This window comes from Myxine glutinosa, chromosome 14 (assembly GCF_964187855.1).
Source record: "Myxine glutinosa chromosome 14, kmMyxGlut1.1, whole genome shotgun sequence".
Lineage (NCBI taxonomy): Eukaryota > Metazoa > Chordata > Myxini > Myxiniformes > Myxinidae > Myxine > Myxine glutinosa.
In genome coordinates this window covers 52354275-52382233 of record NC_136274.1, presented here as the reverse complement: position 1 = coordinate 52382233, position 27959 = coordinate 52354275, and the positions used below count along the sequence as shown (strand labels likewise).

Below are 27959 nucleotides of genomic sequence, written 5' to 3'. Positions count from 1 at the left end.
AGACTATCTTTCATTGACATCCAACCACTTTCAAGCTCAACCACATCATCCTCCACCATACTCAGCCTCTCTTTTAATGCCTCCCTCACTGTCACCTCTTTCAACCTCCACACCTTCATTCTCGGTTGGTACTTCACCCGCCGAGCTCTCCTCGCACCTTTCACCCTTATGTCCCAGACAACCAAGTGGTGCTGTGAAACAGCCTCCTCCCCCGGGATCACCTTTGTGTCCCGTAGGTGCCCCCTATCTCTCCTACGCACCAGCAGGTAGTCAACGGTTGTCGCCGACCCACCTGATGTGTATGTAACAAGCTTATTATCTTCTTTCTGGAACTGAGTATTACAAATCAACAAATCAGCTCCATCAGCAAACTCCAAAATCCTTTCACCTTCTTCATTTCTCACACCATACCCGCAACCCCCATGAACTCCCTCAAAACCGTCCATACTCCTTCCCACATGTCCATTTAGGTCTCCTCCTACCACAACAACTTCCTCATCTTTCACGTTTTCCATCAGCTTCTCTAATGCACACCAGAACTTGTCCTTCTCTTTATCGCTCTGACCAACCTGCGGAGCATATCCCGAGATGATGTTCACCAAGAGCTTTCCAATCATCATTTTCACCATCATCATGCTTTCACTCACTCTCGTCACACTCACCACACTGTCTACAAACTCCTCAGAAAACAGGACACCAACACCATTCATGCCCTCCGGGCACCCTTGCCACACAAACGTGTATTTCTGTCCCTGCCTACCCTTCACCATTCTCACACCACTTCCCTTCCATCTCGTCTCCTGCACACAACATATGTCCACTCTTCTTCTGACTAATACTTCCACCACTTCTCCTGATCTCCCTGTCATTGTCCCTACATTCCATGTCCCAAATCTCAGAAACCGATCTCCACGTCGGGCATCAGACGTTTCGTCGTCATAAATGGAATGATTTCCACCCTTGCTTCGATCGGGTTCCCCACCTTGAGTTTTGACGAGAGGGAGTGGGGTCCCCCATGGGGTACTTCGGGCTGTACCCTGCCCATTGTTGTCGTAATTGTCATGGTTCTCTTTTTGAGGCAATGTTTTTATGGCCGGATGCCCTTCCTGACGCCAACCCTTTTAGTCGCCTCTTACGACACGCAGGGATACGGTGTACCTATTCTAAACCGGGGTACACACTGTGTAATATCAAACTGAGTGATATATATATATATATATATTTTAATTCTTCATGAACTGAAATTAATTATCAAACTAGTTATCCAAGCTCTTCTTAAAAATGAATTGGAATGTTATAACAAATAACATTTATGAAAAAATTAACTTATCAAAAATCTTATTAAATTGATTCACGAGTTATCAAGTGACCACTATATTCGTCATGGGTGTGTGTCTGTCTGTCCGCAGCATAACTACCCGATGATCATCTGATCTTGATGAAACTTGGGTGGGAGGTTGTTATCATTATCGAGTTATGTCCTGCCGAGAGTGGGCGTATTGCGCCCATTGTGGGCGGAGCCACGACCGAAAAAGATATCTTTTTCGGGGGTAATCGAGTTCAAGCTACATCTTCTCCGAGGGGTTTGGTGGAATCTGACAGGGGTTTCGGTATTTGGTTAGGCCAGTGTCATGTGTCTAGCCCCACGGAGCTCGATTTTTCATTTTCGCCCCAAGGTCAAGGTCACAAGGGCATGAAATTTAGAAAAGTCGATTTTTGATGGTTTTATAACATTGTTCGCTTCCTGATCGGGTGGAATGTCGTACATGATCTTATATTATCACATACAGTCACGTGAAAAAGTAAGTACACCACATGTAAAGTTTTGACTTTTTCAACATATTTCAACATACAGCTATTTGATCTTCATTTCAACAATATTGATAGATAAAGGTGACATAATATAACAAATATCATGAAACATTTACATTTTGTAGTCAATTGTATAATTTAAATAAACATAAATGCAATTTTCGCATGTGGAAAAAGTAAGTACACCCTTGGTTCTAATAGGTGGTATTGCCCCCTTTGGCAGAAACAACCTCAAAGAGGCATTTCTTATAACTGCACATCGGATTTTTATGTGAAAAAATAAAAAATATTTTTTCACATAAAACGGCTTTTTTGTGCGCAAAAAAATTATTTTGCTATTTTCGGAGAAAAAAAGAATTTCGCCCTTTTTCGGGAAAAATAAAATAAAATGCCCTTTTTGGTCGAAAATGTCTGACAACACTAAAAAAAATTCGGGAATTTTTCGAAATTTTAAACTGCGATTGAAATTTGTAACTGCGATCGAAATTTTTAACTGCGATCGATCTCAAAAACAAAACGTTGCGTCCACTTGCGTGCGTTGCGTCCCCAGCGTGTACAGCAGTGAGGCGGTGTACTACAGTGAGAGAGTGTACACAAAGTGTGAACAAGTCTCCTATCAAGATGAGTGCTGCTCTTCGTGACAAGTGGCTGAAGGAATTCAACGCTGGCGGCAATGGGGCCACCTTCAAGTACGTGTCGAGTGACACGGCTTTCTGTCGAGCTTGTGAAAAGACTTTCCGGGCGAAGCAGAAGTCTGAGCTGGCCCAACATGTCCGAGGAGACCGCCACAAGAGCAACTTGGCCTTGAAGAAGAAGAGGACGGTCACGCAAGCCACCATGGAGGACTTTGGTGGCGGAAAGAGGCACAAGTGCGACGTCGTGGCTCAGGAGCTGTGCCAGGCCATGCTGGCCGCTGGCATCCCATGGTCGAAATTGGAAAACCCTGCCCTCCGGTCGTTCCTGGAGAAGCACATCACTCTCCAGATCCCCGATGAAAGCTGGATTCGAAAGCACTACCTCGACAAGTGCTACGACGAGGCCTTGGCGGGGATCCGTGCCGACCTTGGACAGCAGCCCATCTGGCTGTCCGTCGACGAGACGACCGATTCGGCAGGTCGATATGTGGCCAACATCATCGCGGGATGCTTGTCCAAGGAGGGGTACTTTCGTCCCCACCTCGTCCAGTGCATGTTTCTGGAGAAGACCAACTCCGGGGAGATCGTGCGTGCAGTCAATGACACGCTGCGCTATCTTTGGCCTGATTTCAAGCCGGAGTGCCTCAAGGTCCTCGTCAGCGACGCCGCGGCCTATATGATCAAGGCCGGCCATGCCCTGAAGGAACTCTTCCCGGACTTGCTGCATGTGACTTGCGTTGCCCACGCGCTCCACCGTGTCTGCGAGACAGTCCGAGAAATGTTCAAGGACGTCAACGACCTGATTGCCATGACGAAGAAGGTGTTCGTCAAAGCCCCGTCGCGTGTTGTCTTTTGGAAGGAGCAGCAGCCCAATCTTTCTCTCCCCCCGGAGCCCATTCTGACTCGGTGGGGGACGTGGATCGACGCCGCGGTGTTTTACGCCGAGCACTTCGAGGCCATCAAGGACATTGTGGACCAGCTGAACAATGACGACGCGATGGCAATCCGGAGTGCCAAGGACCTGTTCGGAAAGGCGGACATCAAGCTCAGTTTGGTCTTCTTAAATGCCCACGTGTCGTTCATCCCGAAGATCCTTAAGCAGCTGGAGGAGGCCGGCATGGAGCTGGCCAAGGCCTTCCAGCTCCTTGATCAGGCCAAGGAGGAGCTCGAAAAGATCCGTGGCTGCCGTAAGGAGATCCTGCTCACCAAGTTCAAGGCAGTGCTGCAGCGCAATCCCGACATTGGTGTGCTGAGGACAGTGGCTTTGATCCTGGATGGAGATCAGCACGGATCTGAGGTTGGTGTGCCCGCTGGAGTCAAGCTTGCTGACATCCCCCTCTTGAGGTACTGCCCCATCGTCAGCATCGACGTGGAAAGGTCCTTCTCCGTCTACAGAAACGTCCTCACCGACCGCCGACACCGCCTCACCAAGGAGAACATTACCAAGATAATGATTTCAAACACCTACTTTAACCGTTCCTAAAAGGGTCTTGTCAATTTCTTCTAGTCCTCTACTTATCAAACAATGCGGTTGCAATAAAGGTACCTGAACGTCATTTTTTACCTGTTTACTAGCCGAGTGCTTAATGTTGTGCAGGAAAAAGCTTACCATTTTTTGTTCTTTTTTTGACTGATTTCTGAAAAACTTGGTAATAATAAAAAATGAATAAAACGGGGGAAAAAAATATTTCGGGATTTTTTCACATAAAAAAAAAAAATTCTGCTTTTCAAAACATAAAAGGCCTATTGTCTTAACATAAAAATCCGTAGTCTACTTATAACTGTCTACCAGTCTCTGACATCGACTGGGAGAAATTTTTGCCCTCTCCTCCATGCAGAATTATTTCAGCTGTGCGATGTTTGATGGGTTTCTTGCATGCACAGCTCGTTTCAAATCCCCCCACAACATCTCGATGGGATTTAGATCCGGGCTTTGACTTGGCCATTCCAGAACCCTCCATTTCTTTCTTTCCAGCCATTCCTTGGTGGATTTATTGGTATGTTTAGGGTCATTGTCATGTTGCAAGGTCCACCTTCAGTTGAGCGTCACCTTTCCGACAGATGGCCTCACATTATCCTCAAGCACCCTCTGGTACAATGAAGAATTCACAGTTAATTATATGATGGTGAGCTGCCCAGGCCCTGATGCAGCAAAGCTGCCCCAAACCATAATATTTCCACCACCATGCTTTACAGTTGATGTCAGGTTCTTGTGGTCAAATGCTGTCTTTGGTTTTCGCCAAACATGTCTTCTGGTACTGTGGCCAAATAGCTCTACCTTTGACTCATCTATCCAGAGCACATTGTTCCAGAAGTGCTTGTCTTCACCTAGGTGTTCATTGGCAAACTTTAGTCTTGCCCTGATGTTCTTTCTGGACAGCAAAGGTTTCCTCCTGGCACACCTCCCATGTAGATCAAATTTGTGCAGCCTCTTTCTAATGGTAGACTCATGCACTTTGACATCAACAGTGGCAAGAGCTACCTGTAGGTGCCGTGATAACATTCTGGGGTTCTTAGAGACTTCTTTCAGCATCTTGCGGTCTGCTCTCGGGCTGAACTTGCTGGGGCGGCCTGGCCTGAACAAGTTGGCAGTTGTTTGGAATATACTCCACTTGTAGATGATCTTCCGGACAGTCGAATGATTGATTTCAAATTGTTTGGAGATCTTTTTAAATCCCTTCCCAGACTCGTAGGCATCTATAACCTTCTTTCTGAAGGCCTCAGAGAGCTCTTTTGATCGAGGCATAGTGACGCCGCACACTTCAACAACAAAGAGCAAACCAAACGAAATGTCTGAGGTTTAAATAAGACAGGTTCCTCCAAGATCCTCTCTAACAATGTTCTAATCATTTGCACCTGAGCTGGTGCACCTGATTCTAATTTTAGGTATTTGAAGTAGTGATAAATGTAGGGGTGTACTTACTTTTTCCACATGCGAAATTTGCATTTATGTTTATTTAAATTATACAATGGACTACAAAATGTAAATGTTTCATGATATTTGTGACATTATATCACCTTTATCTTTCAATATTGTTGAAATGAAGATCAAATAGCTGTGTTGAAATATGTTGAAAAAGTCAAAACTTTACATGGGGTTGTACTTACTTTTTCACGTGACTGTACGTCATGAACTCCAGGTTTTCCAACAAATTTCTGAATCTTCGACCTTTGACCTTTGAAGGTCATAAAGGTCAAAGTTTCAAAGTTGTCGGAATCGAACCCAATTTTCGGTATTGTGTAGCTAACTAACCTCATAACTGATTATACATTATTTTCTATCTCATTTCAAGGTCAGTAACCTTCGTTTTGACATTTCCGGGCCTGGCCTGTCCAGGCCTGTTTCGGTTATAATCCGTCCTTTGTCATTGAATACCGATCACTCTTGAACCATCGTCGTCTCCTGAATTGTCTTATTTAAAATTATTAAATGATGGAATCACTCTGCTGTGCGTATTGACGACATGCATGAAGCAAAACCCCGAAGAACTAACATCAGAATCTTCGCCTTCCATGGCTGCATCTGACTACATGTAAGTCGCCATGACAGCTGCGCCAGCACTGTATGTACAGTCTGAAACGAAGCGCGCGATTGGCTGATTAGCGCTCATGGCCACTCGTGGCCTATGTTACATATACTGTGATTGGACAATATTTATTAAAAAGATCGTCAACATTTTGGGTGTTTTTTCCACATTTTGGAAATATGTGCAAGTTTTGTGCTTGACGAGTTTCAGATGTTAATTACTGTAATATTTTAACACAACATATTATAAATGCAGGTAGATATGCGAGGTGGGTCACGAAAGTAAACAAAACAGGGGCTCGGCCCACGGTCGAATGGGGAGAGAAGGGGAAGCACACAAACACGACACAAACACAACAAACACAACTATCCCTGTTTTATATTATATGCTAATATAAAACAGGGATAGCTGGATAATATAAAATATAAAACATAAAAACGAGTCAAACTGGATCGCTTTTAGGCTATGTCTCATACGATGACACATGACACTGAGCTACCATAGTCAATTAGTTCTGGAATGGGCACGATGAATGTGATCACAAAGAGATTTTGGGCTTCGCATCAAATACGACGGTGAAGCTCAAGATGTGAAGAACCGCATTTGAGGAGCAGCAACATTGCAAAAGCAGGTTAGCTCCCTACCCGACAAGCCATGCAGCGTATTTTAGAAACTTTGTCCAAACCCAATCCTTGCAAAGCTCTAATCTCCACGCTGCCTTCTCTGGTCATGCATAAAATGCTTGGCAAAATCACAAGCAGCAGGATATTGTTCTACATGACTGGTGCCCTCAAAGTACAGGTGACAAAGTACAAATGTATGCACTATCAATATGCATATCAGCACAAGAATATTATATTTTCAAGAAACGATACCCAACACGATCCTTATAGAGACAAACTGCAGCTGGTGGAACTTCCTGTGGGCTTACATTTGCATTTTTCCCCCCCATATCGAGCCAGACAGCATAAACATATCCTGGCCAAGAAGAGGCTGGTCATTAGATGGGACCCGACTGTATTCACAAGTCAGGAAAATAAGACTCTGTGAAGAGGAACCACCCCTGCTGTCAGAAAACAAAGGTCACAAAAGATGGGTGCTCACTCAAAGCAGTTAATTCCTGCAAGCTTGTCGGTTCCTACTCTTTAATTGCAGTTGTATTTTAAAGGACAAATGGTAAATCGAGAATAAATGGAGGGCAAATTCAAAACCTCTTGATTCAGTTACTCAATAACAACTTTACCTTTTAAAGGCTTATTCTGCCATCACACCATCCGCATCATCTCATGTCACGTATGATATGAGTGTCGTATTGCAAGAAAACTGTACGCAATAGGATTTGATTATAAGGCCACAAGTAAGGAGCAAGAAACTCTTAAACTCAATTTAAACTAGAACAGCCCTCTTTAGAGTGTACGAGGTGTGTTCAAAAAGTATCCGACCTTTGTTCATAAAAAATACTCGTATCCAGATTTAAAAAATTTATAATAATCTCGTTCAAAGTAGTCTTGGGCTGCCACACACTTCTCCCAACGGTTCTGCCACTGTCGGAAGCAGTGCTGGAACGCCTCTTTTGGGATGGCGCGCAGCTGGTCCGTCGCATTCCGCATGATGTCTTCTCTGGAGTCGAAGAAGACGGTCAGCATGACTTTGACATTGCTGCAGACCTGCCTTGCTTTTTTTGGCCTCGGGGTTGTTGGATGCTTCCATTGTGATGACTGCAACTTGGTTTCTGGGTCGTACCCATAAACCCAGGGCTCATCGCCAGTGATCACTGTGTTGAGGAAGCTGGGATCGCTGTTCACAGTCTCCAGCATGTCCTGTGCGATCTCCAAACGGAGTAGCTTCTGCTCAATCGTTAGCAGCTTTGGTACGAACTTCGCTGAGATTCTCCTGAAGCCCAAATCCTCCTTCATAATGGAATGAACGGTGTTGAATCTTGCGGATCGTTTCCACTTGGGAATCGCCAAGCTTTACACAAAATTTGATGCAGTAGCGTTGTTCAAGTTTTTCCGTCATTTTGTCAAAAACGAAAATCCGACGGCGCTCAATTACACTTCCTCACTCATCGGCGGTCTGCCATCGAATGACAGCTTCTGCAGGTGGGAAAAAATTCACGCATGCGCATTAGGATCGCCTACATATGTGCACCAATCAACGCCTCCCTAGCTTCTTTTTTTTTACGCACGAAAAATAAAGGTCGGATACTTTTTGAACACACCTTGTATACCTTCACCATGCTGACTAGGTTACATTTTGTATCCAACTGATAGGCCGGATCTGCACCCAGACATAAACCAAAATCTAATCGGCTTGTTCTTGTCACACACCCAACCTCTCCACCAAGTTTAGTCCAAATCCATCCATAACCTTTGGAGTTATCCTGCTCACATACACAGTCCACCTGCGGTGGTGGAACTATGAGTGTCATCAACCAGTATGTATGGGTAGCTAACCCAAGTTAAGCCATGTTGTCTTAATTCTCTGACAGCACAATCCCTCAATGCTGGCTGCTAATTGAACCAAACATGAAGTGGAAGAGAAAGTAAAAGAGAAAGAGGTTACTGACCAGGGCACAGAGCAAGTCCACAGCCTCCAGGACAAGTTCCTGGTGGCCAATGCGGCCAACACCCAGCTCTTCAAGTTCCTGGTGGGAGATGCGCAGCAGCTGCTCCCCATCCACCTTCTCACGCTCAAAGCTAGTCACATATGGCTGCAGTGACTCGTCCAGGCCTGAGGGCAACAGTGTGCAATAAGAGGGCACAAAAAGGTGGTCAAAGCTAATCCTTCGACTACACTGGAGTCAGAAAAATAGTAAAAAAATAAAACAGTTGAGCAATTAACATTTCTTTCTGTTGATGCTCAAAGAATGATCAACTCAAAACTTTCCGTTGCCAGAATTTTGGAAAGGGCAAATCCCAATGCTTCCACATCCACCAACATGGTAAATAATAATGTTGAGAGAGCAAACTGCATTCACATTGACACAGCGCAACTACACCAGCAGTAAGTCAACCTCGCTGCACTACCACAGCTGCATTTGCTGTTGTTCTTCAAAGTGGAAATGGAGCCAGAAGTGCATTCCCTGACGAAAGGCTTTCCTACACGGATATGCTGCAATTCTACCATCTTCGAGGATATAATAACATCCTGAAACAGGAGTAACGACACACACAGGAGAAGCAACTGCACAGAGCAAGAAAACCTGATCCAGTGCAGTGGAAGAGGAAACATGCTGTGGCTAAACTGGTTGTAACATCAATTAAAACAAAAAAACTCCTTAAAAACAACAGCAGCAGTCACAGCAGCAGCAGCAGCAACATGCGTCGATCAAATTAGCATTAGCATTCAATAGACCCTAGAACTGTTCAAGATTAAAATATATATATATATATATATAAGATGATATCTGCATATCTGATGATATCTGCTCAAGATGATATCTGCAAATAAAATGTGCAATAAGCATCAAATAATGCAAAATGACTGAGGCAGAATGAGAAAGTGAACAGAGAACAGAGAAATAAAAAGGGCAAAACAAAGTTTTGGAAATACGAACAAGCTCAGCAGATTGCTGAGGATTTTAGTTTGAAAAAGAAATTCATTACTGAAATTTGTGTGCATCAATAACGACACATAAAAAAGAGGAGTAGATATGGTTGATCATCTCCTGAAATGGTTTATTCAACATCTCAGCTAAGCAGCAGGTTGGGACTCGCAAATGCAAGGCTTTTCAAACATCTCTCCAAGCCTCCATTAGTCTCCAACAGAGTTGGTACTCCACACTCCTGTGGGTATGAGAGTGCCCATGACTGATGACTGATCGTTAACGTTTCTGTAGCTAAGTATTAACCCAGGATAGGTTGTCTGTCCATTAAATGGCACGGCCGAAGAAACCCTCAATCAATACAGTGATTTGGAACTTGGCTTGGGTCAGGTCAGGTCAGGTCAGGTATAGGAGCATGCACCAGAACAGCGCATCACCGCATACACTTTTCGAAGGTACTCCAGGGGCCTCCATCTGGCCATCCCCCATGCTGATGCCTGGCCCATCCCGATCTCCTTGAGATGCCGATCAACCTGCTGCAACCACGTGGCACACGATTGGCCCGTTGGCGTCCTCCAATCACGAGGCTCCCTTGCTGAGAGTATCTGGTGAGCTGGATCAGTGTTTGGAAAAGGAGCCACATGTCCATACAGCCGCAGCTGACACTCACGTACCATACAGGTAACAAATCTCATCTGCGTCTCTCTCGGAAACCGCTCGTTGGACGCAAAGTCCGACCAGTGATAGCCAAGGATTCTCCGAAGAGACTTGGTTCCGAAGGAGTTATGTCTCATTCTCTGGCCCTTGGTGAGGGTCCAAGTCTCACATCCATAGAGCAAGACTGGGAGCAACAAGGACTTAAAGATTCTAACTTACGTCCTGCATAGATACTGACAGCGCCACACCCCATGATACAGTGAATCCATGACTCCCCAGGCCAGACCCAAACGTCTATCATCCTCTAGCTCACAACATGTGGAGACATGAATAACGCTCACACAGTGAAACAACCAGTTTATCATCTACTCTGAAATACAGCATACCCGCTTGATGCAACACCCTGCCTGCAGTGCAGCATGGTAACAGTTGTTATCATAAAGCAGGTAATCAAATCCAGACTAGACAGCTCATATGCGAGTCTGCTACCTCTGGGGACTCTTAATGCACAATCCAAAGTGAATTTTAGGGGAAAATGGAGAGATTAATTCATCAATTCCCAGCTGATTAACATGATCAAAATGCATATCTTTGTATCATCAGAAAACCGCTACAGCAGACAGCAACCAAACTGTGTGTATCAAGGGAAAGGCCAGCAATGACAGGCAAGCAGCCTCCAACAAGCATCAGACTCACTCAATAATTAACATATTTACATCACATTCATGTTTGCTTTGGTCAAAATCAATATTTTAACTATTCTGCGTTTTTGTACTTGCTGGTATATTAAAATTCAATGAGTCACAAAGACAATAGCAGCATTTGGGAAATTACATTCCTTGCAACAATTACCTCATTGGACAGAACCCATACACAGCAGCGGTGGCAGGAAAGGGATGATGACAATAGCGCTGGGCTAACTAAAGAACACCTATTCAATTTTGGTTTATTTCTATTATTGTGGGAGCCCACAACACTTCCCTACACCCATGAAGGAAGGGGTCAGGGATAATTTAATAATACCTTTCATGTAGCCTTTCATGTCATGGTGTTCCGGCTTCCGGTTCCTCGGGCGAGTGAAGCGTACTTCGAGCTCTCCACGGCATCGAAGTTTAAGTGTTTTCCCATTCTTGTCTTTGTCAAATTTCCACTGGATATTTTGCTGTGTACGTGTTATTGTGTGTTTCTGGTTGGTATTGGTTTGTAATTCGTACAAACTTGTGTGTAGTTAATCGTTTTCTGGGTCATACCTCGTGCGCGGCCTGGTAACTTGGGGCTTCCCTCCCCCCGTCGGTGTTTTGTCGATTTGGGTTCTTTCCTTCACTGTATTGCTTGTTTCTTTTATTTTATTTTCTCCCCCTCACCTCACCTCCCTAGACAAAGAATTCTATATTGATTCTTTCTCTCCTCCCGGACACGTTGCTTGTTCGCTCTCCTCCTCGTCTCGACTTGTGCCCCGCCCCCTGTATCTCGTTTTTCTTCCGCCTCTGCTCCTTCTTTCTCAAATCCAAGTTCTCGCTTGGAGACTTTTCCCTGATTGTTTTTCATGGTTTTCATGGTTCTGTTTGGATATTGTTGGAACATGTTTAAACCGCAGCCGTGATGTTGACGGCGCCCCCTCCCCCCCCCCCCCCCCGAATTTCCATGTTTTAAACGTTTCCCAGTGTGTACCCTGGTCAGAATAGGTACACCGTATCCCTGCGTGTCGTAAGAGACGACTAAGAGGGTTGGCGTCAGGAAGGGCATCCGGCCATAAAAAACATTGCCTCAAAAAGAGAACCATGACAATTACAACTACATATGGGCAGGGTGCAGCCCGAAGTGGAGATCGGTTTCTGAGGTTTGGGACATGGAATGTAGGGACAATGACAGGGAGATCAGGAGAAGTGGTGGAAGTATTGGTCAGAAGAAGAGTGGACATATGTTGTGTGCAAGAGACGAGATGGAAGGGAAGTGGTGTGAGAATGGTGAAGGGTAGGCAGGGACAGAAATACAAGTTTGTGTGGCAAGGGTGCCCAGAGGGTGTGAATGGTGTTGGTGTCCTGTTTTCTGAGGAGTTTGTAGACAGTGTGGTGAGTGTGACTAGAGTGAGTGATAGGTTGATGATGGTGAAAATGATGATTGGAAAGCTCTTGGTGAACGTCATCTCGGGATATGCTCCGCAGGTTGGTCGAAGCAATGAAGAGAAGGACAAGTTCTGGTGTGCGATAGAGAGGCTGATGGAAAACGTGAAACATGAGGAAGTTGTTGTGGTGGGAGGAGACCTGAATGGACATGTGGGAAGGAGTATGGATGGTTTTGAGGGAGTTCATGGGGGTTGCGGATATGGTGTGAGAAATGGAGAAGGTGAAAGGATTTTGGAGTTTGCTGATGGAGCTGATTTGTTGATTTGTAATACTCAGTTCCAGAAAGAGGATAATAAGCTCGTTACATACACGTCAGGTGGGTCGACGACAACCGTTGACTACCTGATGGTGCGTAGGCGAGATAGGGGGCACCTCCGGGACACAAAGGTGATCCCGGGGGAGGAGGCTGTTTCACAGCACCACTTGGTTGTCTGCGACATAAGGGTGAAAGGTGCGAGGAGAGCGCGGCGGGTGAAGTACCAATCAAGAATGAATGTGTGGAGGTTGAAAGAGGTGACAGTAAGGGAGGCATTAAAAGAGAGGCTGAGTAGGGTAGAGGATGATGTGGTTGAGCTTGAAAGTGGTTGGATGTCAATGAAAGCTAGTCTGTTGGGAGCCGTTGGTGAGGTATGTGGATGGACAAAAGGACCACCGAGGCACTCGGAAACATGGTGGTGGGATGATGAAGTTGGAAAGAGGATTGACGAGAAGAGGAAGAAGTTCAAGGAGTGGCAGAAGGCGAAGGGTACGGGAGCAGAAACAGCAGAGCATGAAAGTTATAAGGCAGCCAGGAAGGCTGCAAAGAAAGAGGTAGCAAAGGCGCAGGAGGCATGTAGGAAAATGTTTGGAGAACGCTTGGATTCGGAAGAGGGTCAGAAAGCAGTATTCAGGATTGCAAAGCACACAGCGAAAGAGAGGTGTGATGTGATGGGGGTGAGTTGCTTGAAGGATGAAGTGGGACAAATCGTTGTCGACCCAGATGGAATTAAAGGAAGATGGAAAAGATATATGGAAATGCTGTTGAATACAGAGAATGAATGGGATGGCAACATAGAGAGTAACCCAGTTTTAGGACCGGCAGAGAAGATAACTGAGAAGGAAGTTGAGGAAGCGATAAAACAATGAAGAGTGGAAAAGCGGGAGGGCCGACGGGAGTTGTGGGAGATATGTTGAAGGCAGCAGGAAGTTGGGGTGTGAAGAGAATGACAAAGATCTGTAATCTGGTGGTGAAAGAAGGCCGCATTCCAGTGGATTTGGGAACTGAGTACCCTCGTTCCTCTATACAAGGGGAAAGGTGACCCTCTGGAGTGTGGCTCGTACCGAGCGATAAAGTTATTGGAGCATGGAATGAAGGTATTGGAAAGGGTGTTGGAGAGGAGGATAAGGAAGAAAGTGAAGATCGACGAAATGCAGTTTGGATTTATGCCAGGAAGAGGAACGACAGACGTGCTTTTCATTGTGAGGCAGTTGCAGAAGTACATGGAGAAGAGGAAGGAGTTGTTTTTTGGGTTTGTTGATCTGGAGAAAGCATTCGATAGGGTTCCACGCAAAGTATTGACATGGGCATTGAGGAAGTTAGGAGTGGAGGAATGGTTGATCAGAGTAGTGATGGCAATGTACAAAAGAGCGCGCACAGCTGTAAGGACGAAGGACGGGAACAGTGGTTTGTTTGAGGTGAAGGTGGGAGTGCATCAGGGGTCGGTACTAAGTCCACTACTATTTGTAGCTGTGATGGAGGTGCTGGCTCAGAACGTAAAGGAGGGTTTACCGTGGGAGTTGTTGTATGCAGATGATCTGGTGTTGATTGCGGAAAGTATGGATGGACTGAAGGAAAGGATGAACAAGTGGAAGGAATGTATGGAGACAAAAGGTCTGAAGGTGAATATCGGAAAGACGAAGGTGATGGCAAGTGGTAAAGCATGTGGTGAGGTGGAAAGAACTCGGAAGTGGCCGTGTGCTGTGTGCAGGAAGGGTGTCGGAGTGAACTCCATTCAATGTCCAATGTGCGCTGAGTGGGTTCATCAAAAATGTAGTGGTCTGAGAGGGTCATTTACCAGTGTGGCAGCTACATTCAAATGTAAGGTGTGCACAGAGGGAGCTGCAGCTGGAGGAAATGTTGAGTTGGATCTTGGAGACGGCGTGAAGCTGGAAGGTGTGAAAACATTTTGCTACCTCGGAGACATGCTGAATGGAGAAGGTGGATCAGACTCGGCAACGGTTGCTGGAGTGAGATGTGCATGGAAGAAGTTTCGGTTACTGAGTGGCGTGCTGATGGGAGGAGAGTGTCACTGAAGCTGAAGGGAAAGGTGTATGCTGCATGTGTGAGAAGTGTTATGATTTATGGGAGCGAGACATGGGTAATGAACGTAGAGCAGCAACGAAGGCTGGAAAGGGTGGAAATGCGAATGGTTCGATGGATGTGCGGAGTATCGTTGAGAGAGAGGAAGACAAATGATGAATTGCGAAAGATGATGGGAATATTGCCTGTGATTGATGCTGTGAAGAGGAACAGGTTGAGATGGTTTGGTCATGTGTTGAGGAAGGATGAAAGTGACTGGTTGAGAAGAGTGATGGAAATTAATGTAGAAGGAAGTAGAGGATGGGGAAGACCGAGAAAGACTTGGCTAAAGATGGTGGAAGAAGAAATGCGGGCAAGGGGGTTAACAAGGAGAGATGCAGAAAATAGGGCAAAATGGAGAAGATTGTCATGGGGACCGCAAGGCTAACCCCCGCTCTAGCAGGGAAAATGGCCTTAAAATGCATGTTGTTGTTGTTGTGTTATGGGTGTATAGGTTTGTATCTCGGTAGTTCTTTTTTTTATGCCTCAGCCGGATATATATATGTATATATATATATATATATATATATATATATATATATATATATATATATATATATATATATATATATATATATATATATATATATATATATCTATACATACACACATATATACATATATATATATATATATATATATATATATACATATATATATATATATATATATATATATATATATATATATATATATATATATATATATATATATATATATATATATATATATATATATATATATCGTTGTGGATTTGTAATAGTGTGTAAAGATCACCCTCCTGCCTCCATTCTGTGTATAAAGGTCAACGGTCGTGCCCGTAGTTATTTCATAAACATCCACGTAGCCAATAATAGATTTCCTCCTTGTTGGTAGTTATTTCCTTATTCTGTGTATTAGGTTAAGGCTATGTCGTCCATTAACTAATACTGCATTGCACCGAAGTGGAATAAGGTAGTATCCCCTTTCAATTTCCCCAGAACCTCCATTGGATTCCCCTTTTGTCAGCCGCATGACCAAATTCCTCTGCGCGGTTTGCTGCATTCCGCTGTTTCTTTGGGCTTGTGGTTTTCGCCGCAGCTGCTTAGCGGTTTTCACCGTGACTCCATTAGCCACGAGTTCATCTCGGAGCAGAAGGTGGGAGGAGTCGGCCCAGTGCCGGGGACAAGGCGTGGCCTAGCCAACGCCTCCTCTAAGGGCGGGGTCGGTGAGCCCTCGCGACCAATCAGGGCCGAGGCGAGCTCACCGATGGGCGTGCCCTAGCGGCCGGCGGCTTGATCGCCAGGGGGCGATATAAAAACGCGTGCGCATGCTTCAGGAAGAGGAGTTGGTTGTTGGTGGCTGAAAGAAGAGATATGGAAAGCCTTTTGACAAGTTGAGTTGCATCAGAGAAACGGAAGGAAGTTGATCGAGTTGCCGTGACAAAGCGAGTTGGCATGCAAAAGAGAGTGGGAGAAGTCAAGAGAAGTGAGGCGGAGTGAAGTGAAGAGAGACAGCAAGCCTTTTGAGAGTTGAGTTGAGGAGCACAAAGGGGCGAACGAGACTGGCGTTGGAGACACCAAGGTTTTCCCGCCAAAAACGTGAGTCGACTCCTGGAGCCGAACCTCGACGCCTACAGTGGCCAGGGCCTTCCCATTCCTCCTTCCAGCCAATCCACTCTGCAATTCCCCGTGTGAGTCTGTCTTTGTTTGTTCTGTCCCTGGGTTAATTAAGACTGTAATAGATAAGCTAGAATTTTCACTGTGTCCGCTTCTTCTTCTTCTGTTTTTATTTTATTATCCTTCCTCCTCCTTGGTTTCTTTTCATTGTGTAAATAGTAGTAATAAATTATATTCGTATTTCCTACTTCTGTCTTCCTCTTCTTCGCATCCGTCGTCTTTGTCTTTTCCAAATTGAATACCTGTGGCACGATTTGGCCAACGTTCAGGATCGGGTTAGTCTCTGTTAATGGCTCGAACGTCGGGTTGCTAACACCGCTCGGCAATTATAACATCTAAAACCGGGGTTCGAGCGGTACTTGTCTCCCTAGTCTGCGGAGGGATGGATAAAGGTATTCGGGATAAACCCTGGACCCATAACCCTGATCCGTTCCATCCCGCGGGAGAGCGTTACAAGTATCAGGACCGGGGAGACGGCCAGCTTAACAGGACAAGGGGCTAATCACCCCTTGCTAACGGGAGAGCCGTCCCCCGTATCCGTAACAATATATATATATATATATATATATATATATATATATATATATATATATATATACATACATATATATATATATATATATATATATATATATGTGTGTGTGTGTGTGTGTGTGTGTGTGTGTGTGTGTGTGTGTGTGTGTGTGTGTGTGTGTGTGTGTGTGTGTGTGTGTGTGTGTGTGTGTAATAATTTGATTAGCCTTCCCATAGTCACTGATTTAGTGTTGTCAAGGGTCAGCAGTGACAGCAGTCAACAACAGCAGAACCAACTTCTCAACCAACAATGGAATCCTTACGATAATATAATATTGTGGCAATGATACGTTAGCGAGCACTTGACAACACATTACTTTCCAATTAAATTATGTTAAATTTATGGTCATCACAGAAACGAAAACGTGACAGGGAATGTCAAAACATTGTCACATTTAAGCTTGTGCTTTAAAGTGAGTGGCAAATAATATTATCGGCTGTGGCCTGTCAAACTACATTAAAACATGTTCGTGGAATTACACCAGAAGCAACTGTTTTGGTATTAAATTTACACAAAAATTACAACATGGGTGTGTCAGAGAGCAAATTAGCTCGAATTGCTAGAACTCCTTGGAAGTAAGTGCAGTCGAACTAAGAGGCAGAAAAAAAACAGATCCAATGTCCAAGTCAAATGGGGCTCGATAGACTGGACCACACTGGACATGCAGTTTGAGAAGGGATGCGAATTCCACACCGGGTGTCGGCCTCTTTGAACTCAGTCTTTTTGGATAGGGAGGGATCTGGAACCACATGCCAGTTGTCTCCTTCGCATCACAACACCTGCCCCATGTTACTCTACAAATACAAGTCTGGTCAGTAGCTCAAGGCAATGGGAAAGAGGGGGACACACTGACACGGACCTCGCTTAAGCTTTCACAATTTTAATAAACGCTCAAGATTATTCGTTATGCATTATCTCTAATTGTTTCTCCAAAACATCTCATAAAAACACAGTGAAAAGAGAAATCGAATTAAATGTGCCTTTCTTTTCTCCAGCCATACTATTGGATCTGCTTCATGATTAAGTTTGGAGTATTTCCCTTTATTAGACCAAAAAAAAAAATGCACAAATTTGTGGACCCTTCCACAATTTGTAAAAATGAAAACCACAAACAAAAAGAAGTTGCCTCCGTTCATCCACTTCCGGCCAGTACGCTGAATGGTTCAGTACATTTGTGTGTACACTGTATACATTTGTGTGTATACATTCTACAAGCCGGATCTGTGTATACAGGCTCCAAAAACGTCTTACCCATATATTCTCAAGGCCAACAACATCATGGACTTCGTCTTCAAACTTTTTCTGCAGCGTGGATTGACAAAAATGGTTTATTATTTGTTTCACAAGAAACTTTATGAAAAGCAAAATTCAGTTTAGATAGTCCTGTACCTCCTGGGAAGGGGATGTTTGCAGTGTCCAGAGGGTAGAGCTCTTCGCAAGCTCAGACTGCCAATCGGGTCGAGTGGAAAGTCCTTGTCTTAACCTTTCGATTTAGGGCCCAAATGCACCATGGAAGTGAATGAATGACACAACCCTCTTTATAAACAAGTAACCACTTATCAGCATTCAAAAACAAAAAGCAAGAGTAACGATAACGTCACTCGGTGGAGCGCATACCTCCGCAGGGCTGAACATATCATGTTTTGTATCCCACTGATAGGGCGGATCTGGATTCGGACCTGAAACAACATCTAATCGGCTTGTTCTTGTCACCTAACCAACTCGTCCACCAAGTTGTCATTACTCACCAATAACTTTTTTAAATATCATGTTATATATCGCTTTTCGCCGGATGTCTCAATGGTGAAGAATCACTTAAAAATTAAATAATTGTCATATCCGAATCCATACTCTGACCTTCACCAAAATCGTATCGAATCGTCCATGTCACACACCCAATCTGTCGACCAAGTTTCGTCCAAATCCGTCCACAACGTTTTGAGATATCCTGCTATGTATCGTTTTTGGCCCTATCTCCTAATGGTGAAGAATCACTTTTAAAAATTATACTAGCCGGATCTGAATCCGGATCTTCACCAACATCTAATAATTTCGTCCTTGTCATAAACACGACCTCTCTACCAAATTTCGTCTGAATCCACCCACAACTTTTTGAGATATCTTGTTCAGACAGACAGACAAACAGACAGGGGTGAAAACGGAAGGAAGGAGAGGCCACCTTTTTATTTTGTTCGTTAATATATATATATATATATATATATATATGAAGGTTAGGTGAAAGTAAATCTGAGAAAGAAGGAGAAAGGTTGAAGGGGTATGGTGAATTAAAATTGGAAAGGTGAAAAGAATTGGCTGAAGAGGAAGGGAGGGGCAGGACAACACATGGACGCGGGCGGGGGAGGGGAGACCACAAAAAACATATTCGGAGGATGGAGCGGGGTGCAAGGACCATTGTCCCCTAAAACTGCCTCTCCCCTTGCTCTACCGTCAATCCCACATTGAACCAATCTACCAATCAGCGGGAGTGCTCCAACAGCATTTGGTGGAAGTAATATAAGCTGCTTCAAATTCATGTCAGAATGACAATGATAAGGCCGAAAAATGGAACAGTGAAAAAATAATAATCACATTGCATCACAGTCTGTCTATGTGCAGTCGATGAAGATAAATATGGTGAGGAGTGAGGTAATGCAAGTACCATGATGGCAGTTGACATTGATGTGGCACATTAAAGGAGCACCAAAAACAGAGTGAGTGTGGTTCTCATAGGTTACAATGAACCAAACAAAAGGATACAAGATCCTTGCTCTGGGTCAGGCTGGAGCATTCACTGCTAAAACTTTAATCTGCAAGTGCACGTTTCAGCGAAGGAAGGTCGAAAGCACAACCAACAATATCCCAAAATGGACAATAATTGACCACCCTAAAAAACAGCAGCCAAGAGTATGGTGTATGCTCAGTCGACGCCGCAGGCCTTGCCAATCGTGCAAAGCTACAACCAAACATCTGTCACTCGTTGCATAGAATTCCCCAAAGGGAAGATGAAAGTGAACCAGCCCGGTGCACAAGTTCCTCCTCCGTGTCATGCTTCATTCCCCAATCCTAAAATGGAGACCTTTCCCAAGAAATGCGTACATGTGGCACTGCATTCCTTCATTCCTCATACAACTCGCAGTACTCATAGGTTATACAGGACACCGGAAATACCGATTCAGGATGCCAGAAGTTTGGAAAATAATGGTTAATGCCAAATGATCCAGGAGGGAAACAAAGTGTGGTTCGTGAATGTAATCGGAATCGGAATGACCACCTTTTGCTTTCTACTCAAAATGCAGCGATCAATCCTCCTTGCAATGCACTATCCCAGCACCACATTCTGACAGACCTGCCCATCTCCTACATCTCCTGCTGTTCCTCCAGAGCCCGTCAATCTTCTTCCACTTTCTCATTCTTCTTCCTCATATATCAACAGCTGTGACTGCCTGGTGGCACCAATTCCATTCCCTTCGCTTCATAACGCTTCTCATTTACTCACAATAATTATGGCAATGACAACTCCAAGGGTAAGGAGAATGAAATGGCACCAGTACGCATTACCATTACCATTAGAAAGATCCTGCTAGAGGTTCTCATCTACCTAAAAAGTTGGCAGTAGGCGCGAGGAAGTCGTAATCCAGAAACAAAAATATGAGTCATGAAGACATTTGTCCACTTGCATCAAATCAAGCACTTCTTGGATAGCGTAGCATTTTTAAAATCAATAAGAATTCCAGAAAGCAGATAGGGAAGGGCACGAATGGACAAAGTATTGGGAAGGTCACATTGAACTGGGAAAATAAAACCATTGGCAGCAATGTTCTTGATATTTTTCATTTGAGATGCGAGTGAGCAGCTTGCGTTGGACACAGTCCGGATTCCACGACCCATCTGCCTCCAAATCACTCGGCCACTCAGAAGTACAGTCCATTTCAGCACACAATTTGGTGCTCTCTACGAATGAAACGAATTAGATCCCTCATCTGGCAAACCTTTTTTTTTATTACATCTGCCTTCACTTTCCCTCAAGGCCCCTCACCACATGCTGTGAACCGTTGCCTCCTTCAAAAGCCCAGCATGTTGTTTGTTATAAATCTACAGCAGTTGGTATCTGCTATTGAAGCAGTGAGACCAAGCCAATTCAGAACCAAACTGCCATTTTCACTGGATTCTGAATTGGGATTCTGAAATGCTAGGCGGAGCAGCTTTGGTTATGCAGCGAGCCACATTTCTTCAATTTAACCTCACCAGGTACAGTCACATGAAAAAGTAAGTACACCCCATGTAAAGTTTTGACTTTTTAAACACATTTCAACATACAGCTATTTGATCTTCATTTCAACAATATTGATAGATAAAGGTGATATAATATAACAAATATCATGAAACATTTACATTTTGTCGTCCATTGTATAATTTAAATAAACATAAACACAAATTTCGCATGTGGAAAAAGTAAGTACACCCCGACATTTATCAATGCTTCAAATACCTAAAATTAGAATCAGGTGCACCAGCTCAGGTGCAAATGATTAGAACATTGTCAGAGAGCATCTTGGAGGAACCTGTCTTATTTAAACTTCAGACATTTCGTTTGGTTTGCTCTTAGGTGTTGAAGTGTGCAGCGTCACCATGCCTAGATCAAAAGAGCTCTTTGAGGCCTTCAGAAAGAAGGTTATAGATGCCTACGAGTCTGGGAAGGGATTTAAAAAGATCTCCAAACAATATGAAATCAAACATTCGACTGTCCGGAAAATCATCTACAAATGGAGAAGATTCCAAACAACTGCCAACTTGTTCAGGCCAGGCCGCCCCAGCCAGTTCAGCCCGAGAGCAGACCGCAAGATGCTGAAAGAAGTCTCTAAGAACCCCAGAATGTCATCACGGGACCTACAGGTAGCTCTTGCCACTGTTGATGTCAAAGTGCACGAGTCTACCATTAGAAAGAGGCTGCACAAATTTGATCTACATGGGAGGTGTGCCAGGAGGAAACCTTTGCTTTCCAGAAAGAACATCAGGGCAAGACTAAAGTTTGCCAATGAACACCAAGGCAAAGACCAGCACTTCTGAACAATGTGCTCTGGACAGATGAGTCAAAGGTAGAGCTATTTGGCCACAGTACCAGAAGACATGTTTGGCGAAAACCAAAGACAGCATTTGACCACAAGAACCTGATACCAACTGTAAAGCATGGTGGTGGAAATATTATGGTTTGTGGCAGCTTTGCTGCATCAGGGCCTGGGCAGCTCACAATCATAGAATCCACCGTGAATTCTTCATTGTACCAGAAGGTGCTTGAGGATAATGTGAGGCCATCTGTCGGGAAGTTGAAGCTCAACCGCAGGTGGACCTTGCAACATGACAATAACCCTAAACATACCAGTGAATCGACCAAGGAATGGCTGAAAAGAAAGAAATGGAGGGTTCTGGAATAGCCAGGTCAAATCCCGGATCTAAATCCCATCGAGATGTTGTGGAGGGATTTGAAACGAGCTGTGCATGCAAGAAACCCCTCAAACATCGCACAGCTGAAAGAATTCTGCATGGAGGAGTGGGCAAAAATTTCTCCCAGTCGATGTCAGAGACTGGTAGACAGTTATAAGAAACGTCTACTTGAGGTTGTTTCTGCCAAAGGGGGCAATACCACCTATTAGAGCCAAGGGTGTACTTACTTTTTCCACATGCGAAATTTGCATTTATGTTTATTTAAATTATACAATGGATGACAAAATGTAAATGTTTCATGATATTTGTTATATTATATCACCTTTATCTGTCAATATTGTTGAAATGAAGATAAAATAGCTGTATGTTGAAATATGTTGAAAAAGTCAAAACTTTACATGGGGTGTACTTACTTTTTCAGGTGACTGTATGAACTTCACACACTTTGTTTGTACTAGAAGCTTGGTTACCTGTTGTAGATTTGTTGAATGACAAACAAGACAAGCACATGACGTGCTCAAATTGCTGAGCCTGTCTTGTACCTCATTCACCAAATCTGTGCAAATGTGGGTGTCACGGGAAACGATAGCACATCCCCTCTCAAGTGCCCCCACCCCTATTCACGTGAGGCAATCAAACGGTCTTACTTGGCTGCCAAACCGCATCAACCACCAACACTCGCGTACACATGGAATGAAAGAGCCAAGCATACGGCGAAACACAGAGAACGAATGACATGTTCAGCACACCACAGCGACAAGCTGAGGGAATCGGCAGATAAAACAGTATACAACATGGGAATATACCTTAGCGAATAAACGTTAGTTATTGCACTGCATTGTTTTAGCGATGTGCCACAATGCGGGTATTAGGTCTCGGTGCAGTTGCGCGGGAGTCCCCGACGGAATTTCCACTCCGATGCACATCCCAAACAAGGTAATTGTGTCCCGCGCTCAGAAAACATGTACCTGTTCATTTACAGCTGTAAACATATCGCCAGTTCTCTCAGCACGGCACCAACGGAGCGGAAAAATATGGACCACTCTAAAATGGACCAAAAAGGCCTTACCAATAAATTAGTCCAGTTTGGCAACAGCCTTCCAAACCACAGCACAGATGTTTTATGGAGAGAAAATACATTGAGCTGTACAAACAGATTAAAACAGAGTGATGCCTGCTAAATGATGCGGAAGGAAATGGTGAATGTAAATGAGGCTACAAAGAAAAAGGTAAGAATGAAGTAAAAGAATAACAAAATGCACAAAATCTTTCATACTTGCAGAAGTGATGATGCCATGTTATTATTGTTGTTTGGATCTCCCATCCTAGACGACGATATAGAGCCACACACAAAAATAGAGAGCAACAACACCAGAGATCATGACAGAGATAAAATATAAAAGTCCCGGATTTAGATCATCAAACCAGGAATCTCAATACCAACTTTTAGAGAGATTCACATGACATTAGTCTTCAAAGTCCAAGGGATATTGAGGGCTGAATTTCTTAGTTCCACCCCAAATGACATCATTGTATTGTTTATAACATTGCAAGAGGAAATGCTCAACACTTCCTGGAACATGACAATCTGTGCAGATACCTGTTGCATCACTACGAATGTGGTGCAGGTGAAGGTTAAGACTGCAGCGTCCCAAACGCAGACAAAACTCATGGGGTGTGAAAACTGAGGATTAAAAATAAAATATTTAAAACAGTTGGAGGAAGGGTGGAGGGGATACGAGGGAAGATGGTTTTACTGAATATAAGATGGAAGAAGTAGACGAATGCCCGCTGCAAGTAAAGTACTTGGCTATCATTTCCAATGAATGAAATTTCGTGTCTGAATGGGCAACCGATCGATTTTTTTTTTTTTTTTTTTTGCCGTACGTCCTGTAATATAACAAATTGCACGATGCATCACCCAAAAATGTCTGAATCCAGTTCAGTTTGGCAACAGCATTACAAATACGGGTGTTTTATGTTGGAAATTGATGAAGCAAACCTTATTTTGTTTCGGCTTTGGCTCTAATTTTATCTAGTATGTTAAACTTTTATATTGTAACATATCCAGTGTTCTTCAAATTAACCAAGTATTGTGCAGCCCCATCGCTGTACAACGGGGAGTACGACAAGGTTGCCTGCTATTTGGACCTTTATACTCTCTCGCCATTGAACTCTTACTGCTCCAATTACGCATTTATGGTTTTACTGGATGTATTCTCACTACACCACTCAAAATTTCTGCTTATGCATATGATGTCTATATTTTCGTAAATAATAATGCTGATATTACCACAGTGATTCCGGCATTAAAAACAGTCAGGCTTGTTCTGGGCAGGTGAATTGGGAAAAGAGCTAAGTCCTTTGGGTAGGACCCTGAAGCTTGCCCACCAATTGCTCTACCAAGTGATATGAACTGGCAACAAATGGGGTCAAATACCTTGATATTTTCCTGAGAGAACACTTTTGAACTGCGAAACTGGACAGGATTGCTGGACAAGGTAATGCAAAAACTAGCCCGTTGGAAAGGACTTCTCTTTCAACCTTCTTACCATGGAAGATCCCTTGTCATCAACAATCTCGTTGCCTCCATGCTATGGCATAAAATGATATGTCTACAAACGCCTGGAAACCTTCTAGCCACAATTAAAGAGTATCGTTTAATTCCTCTGGAGTGGGAAACACTGGTTGCAACCTGTCATGACATACCTGCCACCTGCTGAAGGTGGCCAATGCCTCATCGACATCCGTAGCTGACTTATGGTCTTCTGGCTTCATGTCATCCATCAACTTTTGTATGGAAATGAAGCCCTATTATGGAAACCTCTGGCTAACTGCATGTTACAACTTGCAAGCAAGCTCAGATACTGCCGAGAAGTTTATTTGATGGACCTACATCACATCGACTTATCCCTGCTGCCTACTTTCTACCAAGGGGTGATGAATGCCAAGGGGTGATGCAGGCCTTCTCCTTTTCTCAGAAAAAGGCGACATACAACATGGAAATGTTTTTGAATGAGCCCTTATTCTACGACTCCTGTCTGAAAAACACTTTGTGTGATAGAGGACTCATTCAACACTGTCGGGGTGGGGAAGGGGTTGGGGGGGGGGGGGGCGGAGGGGGCGACCGCACAAGGCGCGAAGTAGATGGGGTGCCAAATTAGACCCTCAAAAAAACGTTTTAATGCTCCATTTGGTTGTATTGCATATAAATTATAATACAACTGACTCGTGAGATCACGAGAAGCAACTTTCAGAACCACATTTTACAGTTTAAACTCCGTGCTACGTGTCAATGTGTCAGGTCGATGTTTACAAACTCCTTTCATCCGGATTCACTTTTTTCCTAATTCCTATTTCTATCACCTCTCACAGTAAATAAATCCTTGTTACTGTGTTAGTAATTATCGGGCTGCCTGCTGCGTAGATCTCTTATCTTGTATAATGAGGTTTAATATGCACTCGGTAACATAGAGATCGCCCATTGGCCCAAGGGATGGAGGGGTGTAACTGTTGGATGTTTGTTATGTAATTACGTCAATCAAATCTAGATATCTCACGGTGTATGTCCCAATCAGCAACGGCCAGGATCACATGTCCTTGTCTCCCTCTGCTGCTCTGTCTCATCAGCTCTAGTCTCTAGGCCATATAAATACCACACCTTGCTGCATGCATGTTTGATGTAGTTGTTGTTAACGGCCTTGTAAAATACCTACCAGCTCTACTGCTTCAGCATTAGTTTCCCTTTCACCAAGCCCAGGTCTGCTTGGACCAGGGTGGGGATTATGCATTCGTTTTATTATTGCCAAATGGTACGATTATTATTATTGTTGTTAATATTATTTGTATTAATTAATGCTTTGTTACAATGTTATCATTGTTTTTGTTATTTATTTTGTAATAGGAATACCATGTCATGGAAGGACCTATTAAACTGCTCTATACACTTTAACATTGCCCATGTTTAGAAATATAGGAATTCTTCCGGATTATTTGTAGTTAATAAGCCTAATCATATCCTGGTGTTGGGCTAGCGGCTAGGGTGCCGGCTTAGGATCCTAGGATCCTGGGTTCGAATCCCGGTCGATCGCTGAATTAACGCCAGGGGGGTTGACTCAGCCTGTCATCCTTCCGAGGTCGGCTAATTGAGTACCAGTTCACTGGTAATTCCCTGTTTGTCGTTAAAGGCGGCAAAAAGGGTTGGCGTCAGGAAGGGCATCCGGCCGTAAAACATTGCTTCAAAAAGGGGACCAAAAAACAACAACAACCACGGTTCCCGAAAAAGGCCAACCCCCGCTTTGCGGGGAAAAATGGCCTCTAAAGGTGGTTTTATAATAAGCCTAATCATCTCAGGAGATCATATCTAAATCTATTCTCATTTTGAACAGGTTCCAGAGCTCTGCTGCTGAGCCCGCTGGGGAAGCTTAGAGCTTTTTAATATGGTATTTCTGTCCTCAATGGGAATTTCTGACTATGCTAGTGCCTGCAGGGGCGCTATTTTTCACCTTCACCCCGAGCGCCACAAACCATCACTCCGCCACTGGCTGCGGGTAAAAATTCTCTGGACAGGGTCTGAAAACCACTGGCGGAGTGCCGCTGCTCTGACACAAAGAACTGGAATAAGATGTCGGAATCATTTCATGATTCCTTCAAGGAGTACTTTCAACTGTAGTACTCTACAGGAACTTGAATCTTCATCCGAGTATACAGTTCACTTCTCTAGACTCCTTGTATACTCCCCACCAATAAATCTCTCTCCTGGCCTGAACAATGCTGACATCACTGCATTGTCCCTCCTTTCCTTCTCATAGAAAATTTTGCACAACACCTGTGTTATACTTTTACATGCAACAGCATTTTCAGAGCACTCGAGCCTTTGATGGCGATATTTTGACCCCCAATACTTCCCAACTATCCCAATTGACATGGCTTTTACTTCTTACCTACTTGGAAATATGTTGGAGATATGCAATGGAAACGAATACACTGGATTTTAAATTTACCTTGTAATGTTTTATTGAATCATTTCTCTACTGCCAACTCTAATCTCTGCCCTTTCTGTGCATCCATTGAAACCTTACCACACATATACACCACATGACCAAAAGTATGTGGACACCCGAACATCACACATCTCATTCCAAATTCATGGGCATTACTATGGAGTTGGTCCCCCCCCCCTTTGCTGCTATAACAGCCTCCACTCTTCTGGTAGGGCTTTCCACTAGATGTTAGAACATTGCTGCCAGGATTTGCTTCCATTCAGCCACAAGAGCATTAGTGAGGTCGGGCACTGATGTTGGGCGATTAGGCCTGGCTTGCTGTCGGCATTCCAATTCATCCCAAAGGTGTTTGATTGGGTGGAGGGCAGGACTATGTGCAGGCCAGTCAAGTTCTTCCACACCGATCTCAACAAACCATTTCTGTATCGACCTCACTTTGTGCGTGGGGGCATTGTCATGCTGAAACAGGAAAGTGCCTTCCCCAAACTGTTGCCACAAAGTTGGAAGCACACAATCATCTAGAATGTCATTGTATGCTGCAGCATTAATATTTCCCTTCACTGGAACTAAGTGGCCTAGCCCGAACCATGAAAAACAGCCTCAGACCATTATTGCTCCTCCACCAAACTTTACAGTTGGC

General features: G+C 44.0%; 1 protein-coding gene across 4 annotated transcripts in view; it reads right to left on the bottom strand.

Moving 5' to 3' along the window:
- Positions 1-27959, bottom strand: part of LOC137439256 (connector enhancer of kinase suppressor of ras 2) — a 231786-nt gene that overhangs the window by 143452 nt on the left and 60375 nt on the right. For all 4 annotated transcript variants that reach the window (XM_078768257.1, XM_078768258.1, XM_078768260.1 and 1 more), the window contains exon 2: positions 8544-8707. In XM_078768257.1, the coding sequence (XP_078624383.1) occupies positions 8544-8707 (164 nt within the window). The remainder of the gene's footprint in view (positions 1-8543; positions 8708-27959) is intronic.